The sequence below is a fragment of the Pteropus alecto genome, unplaced genomic scaffold, assembly GCF_000325575.1.
Source record: "Pteropus alecto unplaced genomic scaffold, ASM32557v1 scaffold111, whole genome shotgun sequence".
Classification (NCBI taxonomy): Eukaryota; Metazoa; Chordata; class Mammalia; order Chiroptera; family Pteropodidae; genus Pteropus; species Pteropus alecto.
The window spans coordinates 6,724,741-6,732,611 of record NW_006431915.1 but is presented as its reverse complement, the minus strand read 5'-3'; the positions used below and the strand labels follow the sequence as shown (position 1 = coordinate 6,732,611).

The window sequence follows — 7,871 nt, the reverse complement described above, 5'->3', positions numbered from 1 at the left end:
TACATCAAACTAAAAAGCTTCTGGACGCCATATATCTGATAAGGGGTTAATCTCCAAAGTATATCAGGAACTCCTACAATTCAACTATAAAAGAAAAACAAAACTAACAGTGAAAAGGCAACCTACAGAATGGGAGAAAATATTGTACGCCATGTATCGGATAAGGGGTTAATCTCCAACGTATATAAGGAACTCCTACAATTCAACTATAAAACAAAAACAAAACTAATAGCCCAGTTGAAAATGGTCTAAGGACTTGAATAGACATTTCTCCAAAAAAGACATAAAAATGGCCAACAAGCATATGAGAAGATACTCAACATCATTAATCATCAGGGAAATGCAAATCAAAATGCAGTGAGATATAACCTTAGACCTGTCAGGATGGCTATTATCAAAAAAAGAAGGAAGGAAAGAAGGAAATAAGGAAGGAAGGAAGGAAGGAAGGAAGAGAGGAATCCTTGTGCACCTCTTGGTGGGAATGCAAAAAATGGTGCAGCTTTTATGGATAACAGTACAGAGGTTCTTCAAAAATTTAAAAGAATTACCGTATAATCCAGCATCCCACTGCTGAGTATTTATCTGAAAGAACTGAGATCAAGATCTCAAAGATATATTAATAAGCACTCGTGAGCTTTTATTTCTCTGTGTCTGTGCTACCCAGCATATGGGTCCCTTTGCTTTTAAACCCAACATATAAAACCTCACAGCCCAGGCAGAATCTTAGGTACCTCACCCCTCGCCCAAATCTGCGTTCCAGGGACATCAGAATTTTGATCCCTTTCTGGGGAGGCGGGAGTGGGGTGGGGGTGGGGTGTCTCAGCCTGTGCAGTAACAAACTCTAGGGGAAGAGGCCCCGCGATCTGCAGGAGGTCCGGGCACGCCTGGCTGTGGGGAAATCCACGCCTCGTCAGGCGGACGCGCTTGCCGGAGCAGCGTGACGCGGCAGCCAGAGGGTGGGACGCAGGGGGCCAAGACTCGGGCGCTCCCTGGGCAGACGCCAGCTCCAGCTCCGCTGGGCTGGCGGGGGGCGGGGTTTGGCTGGGGAGGAGTGGCCCCGGCCTGGGAAGTCACTTGGCAGCTCGACTGGCTGCGGTCACACGCGCCCTGAGCCCGGCTCCACTAGTCCCTTTCCTGCGCTCACCTGGACGCACCGCTCACACTCCGCTCTGAGGCTGAGTCCCGGCCCTCTGGAGCAGCGGTCAGCAAGCGAGCCCCTCCATCTCCCATCAGAGAGACCACATGGGCCCCGAGACCATCTACCCCTGCAGGGGCCCCCTGTCTCGCCTTCAGGTGAGGACCTGGATTGAGCCCGTGGTGGCCTCCACCCAGGTGGCCGGCTCCCTTTACGATGCGGGTCTTCTCTTGGTGGTGAAGGCGTCCTTCGGGGCTGGAGCCTCTTCAAACCACAGCGCCAGCCCGTCGCCCCGGGGGACTCAGGAGGACCAACAACAGAAGGCCATCTCTAACTTCTACATCATCTACAGCCTCGTGACGGGCCTGACGCCCCTGCTGTCTGCCTATGGGCTGGGCTGGCTCAGCGACCGCTACCACCGCAAGATCTCCATCTGCGTGGCACTGCTGGGCATCCTGCTTTGCCGACTAGGGCTGCTGTTCAAGGTCCTGTGGGACTGGCCAGTGGAGGTGCTGTACGGGGCGGCAGCGCTGAGCGGGCTGTGCGGCGGCTTCTCAGCGTACTGGTCAGGGGTTATAGCCCTGGGATCCCTTGGCTCCTCCGAGGGTCACCGCTCCTTACGCCTCATCTTTATTGACCTGATTATGGGCTTGGCAGGATTCTGTGGGAGCATGGTCTCCGGGCATCTCTTCCAGCCCGTGTCTGGGCAGTCTGGGAAGGGCCTGGTGCTGACAGCTTGCAGTGTCAGCTGTGCGGCTTTTGCCCTTCTGTACAGCCTCTTGGTCCTGAAGGTCCCTGAGTCAGTGGCCAAGCCCAGCAAGGCACTCCCCGAGGTGGATACTGTGTCTGGCACAGTTGGCACATACCGCACCTTGGATCCTGATCAGCCAGACAAGCAGAGTGTGGTGGGGCACCCTCGATCTCTGGGGAAAGGAAAGCCCCAAAAAAGCATTATTGCCCTGCTCTTCGTGGGTGCCGTCATCTACGACCTGGCAGTGGTGGGCACAGTGGACGTGATGCCCCTTTTTGTGCTCAGGGAGCCTCTCAGTTGGAACCAAGTGCAGGTGGGCTATGGTATGGCTGCAGGGTACATCATCTTCATCACCAGCTTCCTGGGCGTCCTAGTGTTCTCCCGCTGCTTCCAGGACACCACCATGATCATGATTGGGATGGTCTCCTTTGGGACGGGAGCCCTCCTCTTGGCGTTTGTGAAAGAGACATACATGTTCTACATTGGTGAGTCTGGCATTCGTGGGGAGGTAGGATGAGGACACTGCCGGCCCCCTGAGTCATGGGGCTGACACCAGGAATTCTGTGGTCTAGGGTCCCAGCTCGGCACCAGGGATTATACCTGCTACCTAAGAGGTTCCAGGGAGTTGAGAGTTTATCTGTGTTGCACAGTGCATTGCGTTCTCTGTGTCACCTGCTGAAAAGTTACCAGAGTGATATTCCTTGGCTCTAGGAGGTCAAGGGAGGGGTGGTCGGTGGTGCCTGGAGGCCGTAGAAGAGGCTTCAGGGTGGGGTTGGGTTTCTTCTCCCCAGTTTTAAAGTGATAAAACATTAAGCAATCCAACTGAAAAAGTCCCTTCATCAAAATCATTTCAGGCCAACCAAGGGCTTTTTAGAAATGAATAAAAATTCTCCATAAATGCCTTCCACAACCAATGTAACAAATTCCCTCAAGGAAGCAGAATGAAGTTTCCACGTGAGGACACGGCTCAGGCCACCGCAAGCAGAGAGCTGTACACCAATGCTGATAGAACTTCCTACGGTGATAGAAGTATCCCGTGTCTGTTTCATCCAATACAGTAGCCACTGGCCACGTGTGGCTATTAGAGCACTTGAAATGCGGCTAGTACAGCTAAAGAACAGAATTTTAAATTTTATTTCATATTAGTTAATTTAAATAGCCACATATGGCCAGTGGCTAACATATTAGAAAGAACAACTAGAGGGTTACCAGAGACTGTCCTTTGGCTGAGGTCACACACTTCAGGAAAACACCCAACAAGATGGCAAGATTACCTTTGGCCAGCTCCCAATTAAAAAGGCCATGTGCAAAGGCCAGAGTCTTCCTCTCCCCTTCCCTTCTCACCACCTCTAAATCCCCATCTCTCTTTTACACACACACACACACACACACACACACACACACACACACACACACACTTGTTCACACACCACATCGAGATAATAGATGGAGCTTGAGGGAAGGAGAGGCATGTGGCAGCTGTGTAAGTGGCACACATTCCTAGATGCGGTTTGCCAAATGGGACTGTCTCTCAGGGGTGTTCATCAATGGCGAGGGCAGACACCTTTCTCCCGGGAGGCAAAGAAAGGAGTCTCAAGTCACTTCAGTGACATCAGCTCTGCTTCCCTAGAAACCACCTAACTTAGCCAATGAAGACACCTTTCACCATCTGCCACCATGTCAGCTGTGCCCTGCCATCTTGCAGAATAGTCTGCAGCATCTATAGCCCTGTCAGAGCTCAGGGAGTCAACCTGCCCTAGGGAGGGCACAAGTCTGCCAGCAGAGAAACTTTTCTTCCAGGACAAGCTATGTGAGAGTTATGGGGAAAGGGGATTCTAAGTGAGGCTTTTGTTTTATTCTAATTTACTCCTTGGCCAAGGCTGAGCTACAGTAAGGAATGTTCTTGTGTGATTTCTTTTCAGCTCGAGCCGTCATGCTGTTCGCCCTCATCCCTGTCACAACCATCCGGTCAGCAATGTCCAAACTCATAAAGGACTCTTCTTATGGTGATTAAAAAGAATCTCTCTGAGGTTCCCTATCTGGGCTGTTTCAGAGCTGCTGGGCTTGAGACACAGGGGTTGGACTTGCAGAAGGCATGTGAGAGAGTTCCAGAAGCAATCTCAAATACTCTAAGAACATACTGATATCCATCAGGGAAGAAGAAGTGAAAATGGGAGGGTGGAAAAGACCCAGGCAGTTACCGAAAAGCCACAGTCAAAGGAAGACACTGCCATTCATAGGCCACAGGTAGATCCAACTGGATGGAGGCAGGAATCCTGGTAAAATGAGCCATGAAGACAGAGTCCTAGGAAGGGCGAGGGGGTCTCTTGAGAGCTCCCCAGAGACTCGGCTAGCTGGGAACATGGAAGGGACGGCAGCACATCTTGATAATTTCTGTTTCTTCCCCAGGAAAGGTGTTTGTCATCCTGCAGCTGTCCCTGACACTGACCTTCGTGGTGACATCTGCGATGTATAACGAGATCTATCAGCTCACCATGGAAAAGTTCGTCGGCACCTGCTTTGCTCTCTCCTCCTTCCTCTCCTTCCTGGCCATCGTCCCGATTGGGTAAGGTGGGAGCAGTGTCTGTGCTGTGGCCCTGGAGCTTAGGTCAAGAATTGTTGGGCCATCTCTAGCCCATTATCATAAAACATTATTTAATTTTCAGTAGGTTTTCCCACAAAGAAAAAATTCTGCTATTCCCCCAAATTAATTTTTGGGAATTCTCCAAACTCATAAGTAATGAACAGAGGCCTCCAACCAGCTGGCTCACTTCCTGGCAGTTTTGCAATACAGTTTATTTATAGGAGCCTCATACACTTCCTTGTAATCAGAGGCTGAGATTAGAAACCCTCTTGAACCTCTCAGACCTCTGTGGTTTAGCTCCCTTTAGGTGACAGGTATCCCGCCTCACTTCCGAGTACTTACTCTTCTCTGTGCCCTCTGAGGGCTTGGCACCTGGCAGCCTCTGTGCTCAGTGCCCCTGATAGCTCGTGGCCACTGGACTGTGTGAGTTTCCTGTAGGACTTGGGCAATTCCTTTATTGTCTTTTGGAAGAATTGTCTCATTTGTGAAAGAAAAGCACTGACGTATAGGAGATGACAGTCAGGAGAAAAGCTGGAACATCCAGGGAGAGGCGTATTCCAAGGCCATGGCCAGAGCACCAGGCTAGGTCATCACCAAACTGGACCACGTGGATTAGTCTCGCCTTCGACCAGCCCTGTCCCATGAAAATACAGTTCGAAAATACAAATGCAAGCCATCTATGGGATTTTGAATTTTTTAGTTGTCGCATTTAAAAATGATAAAACGGGCGAAATTAATTTTAATAACATGTGATTTAACCCACTCTATCCAAAACTATCATTTTAACATGTAATCAATTTACAAAATTAATGAGCTTTTATTTTTCTTTACTGAGTCTTTGAAATCTGATATGGATGTTATGCTGATAGCACATCTCAATTTGGACGAGTCACATTTCAAGCGTGTCTAGTGGCTACATATAAGGCAGCATAGCTTGGACTGTTAGGCCCTTTTACCCCTTCTGCTAAAGTGAGGTTCTCTCGTGCTTGTATCAATCCCACGAGAAGAAAAAGGAATACGATAAATTTATCCTCAATAAGGCACAAGGGATTTTATATAGAGTTGCATTTTAAAGGGACCTGTCTCGGAGCACGTGAGAGCTGGACATATCAGTAATGGTAGCATGATAGGCAGTAGAGTAGAAAATAAGTGAAGGCAGGAGGAAGAAGTGGGAAGTGGATGGTGGCAAGGCTCTTTTTTGAATTCTCACATCTCATCACAATATAGGTCCCTGCCTGCATACAAAGACAGGAGCTGTCAATCATGAAGGCTTTTTACTCTATTCCACAGTAGAGAATAATAAGATATGAAGATCAAACAACTGATAGAATTTGTGCAAACAGCAGGCATGATTACTAGTGTCCTCTTGGCCCAGTTCTCATTTTCTCCAGGTATAGGACTGAGCTAGACCTGTCCTCAAACTGCCCAGCCCTGAGGCCTTTTCATGTGCTCCTGTTTTCATGAATCTTGGCTGAATGGGTTGGGCTTAACTAGACCTAGCATGCAATGTGAACTTCTCAGGAGCCCCAGCTCTTTGTCCAAGTGAGTAATGGATTAGTAGCTGTGCCACTTGAAAGTTATCCAGTCCTATTGGATTGGCAGTTGGTTGAAATATTCTCTTTAACCTAAACAAATAAACAAAACCCATGAAACAACAAAAGAAAAGAAGTCTGACTAGTTAATGTGTGTCATAGCTAAAGAGAGAGACAGACGAATGAAAGCAACGAGAAAATATCATTGGTTCCTTTTCAGTTTCGTTGATTCACATGTGTGCTAAAAAGGATGCTTTGCCTTTCTTAAGAGATTTTAGGGCATGTGAAGTAGGTGTGCTGCCCTTGACATCTCACCTCCATGCACTTGTAACATGTATTTGTACATAGTCACACATCCCGTGCACGGGATCTTGATTAAGCCATGCATGGTGGTCATGATCTTATATCATAGAAGCAGGAACAGAATCTTGAACCAATCAAGTAAGTAACTGAGTGCTTATGTGAATGAGACGCTTCAGTACTTGCTAATTGTTTCTCTCTTTTGTAGACATTTAGCAGTAGAGATATCCATGTGCAAACATAGACTTCTTCTCTCACTGTACACTGGAATCACCTGGACAGATTTAAAAATTACTGATGTCTGGATACCATCCCTAGAGATTCTGATTCAGTTGATCTGGGGTGCAGCCTGGGCACAGGAATTTTTAAAAACCTTTCCAGGTTATTTGAATGTACAACCAGGACTGAGGACCTCTGGCATAAAGGGCAGTGTTTCCATGACCTTTCCCTTCCACGAAATCACTAAGTGAGATCTTGAAACTCTTACAGCTAGAAGAGGCCAAGGCTGGACCATTAATTATTAAGTAAGATCAACAGGAAAGACCAGTAGAACCTCCTAACCAAAGAAGAGCTACATTCCAACGACATAAAAACCCAGGAAGGCATGTCAGAGCAGGGGAGAGAGGAGGCGGTTGAGGGCAGAAGGCTGGCAGGAGAGGTCAGCTGCCACAGCTGCCAACAGCCTCTTTGCAAGAAGGGACTTTGGCCCTGGCTCTTCCTGGTACCAAAGTGAGCTGATTTCACATTTCTGCGAGAACCTGCCCTCTCCTGCTTGCTCTTCTTTATATGCTATAGGGAGATGCTGAGGAAATAAATATCTGTTTCTGCCCCGCCCGCGGCCCACTTGTCACCCAGCATGCATGTGCTCAGCTACTGCCTCGTGCTTTACAGAAAAAATAGAAGCCATCAGAGGAGAACGGCCTCATCTTCCGCAACGTAACAAACCTAAACCTAGGTTCTTTTGCACCCATTCTGTTCTTCTCCTTTCCCGCTCTTTTTAAAAATAATAATTGCAAACGTTTAAATAATTCTTAATATGTGCCAGGCACTACTATAAATATTTTATGTATTTTAACTAATTTAATTTTTTTCAAATAGTCCTCTGAGGTAATTGCTATTATTGTTCCCATTTTGCAGATGAGGAAACAAATTCTAAGGTATTATGCATCCTGCCAAAGGTTACACAGCTACGAAGTGGCAGACAGGATTTGAACCCAGGCAGTCTCTCTTATTCACTACATGACATTGCTTCTTAGAAAAGTCACTGGGTGTCTGGGTGCCACCTCTCCCACCTCCTTAGAGAGCTCACTGCACTAGTTAGTGGCTCTCTCTCCTGAATTCTTCCCACCAGGACTGACACATGATCTACCACCCTCTCTCTCTTCCTCCTCTTTATAGTGAAGTTCTCCAAAGGCTGGTGTGCACATTCTGTCTCATGTCCTCACCTCCCATTGACTTTTCAACACACTATAGTCTAATGTCCCCCACTCTCACTAAGATATCACTTCTTCGAAGCTGAATCCAGTGGACTCACTGCAATCCTCACCCCACATCGCTCCTCAGCTGCCT

General features: G+C 47.9%; 1 protein-coding gene across 1 annotated transcript in view; it reads left to right on the top strand.

Annotated features, from left to right (window-relative positions):
• Positions 1 to 1,095: 1,095 nt before the first annotated feature.
• The window catches only part of SLC46A2 (solute carrier family 46 member 2), a 9,483-nt gene continuing 2,707 nt past the window's right edge, over positions 1,096 to 7,871 (top strand). The window contains exons 1-3 of the mRNA XM_006906129.3: positions 1,096 to 2,371; positions 3,809 to 3,892; positions 4,296 to 4,452. Coding sequence (XP_006906191.1) covers positions 1,243 to 2,371; positions 3,809 to 3,892; positions 4,296 to 4,452 — 1,370 coding nt within the window. The 5' untranslated portion in view covers positions 1,096 to 1,242. The remainder of the gene's footprint in view (positions 2,372 to 3,808; positions 3,893 to 4,295; positions 4,453 to 7,871) is intronic.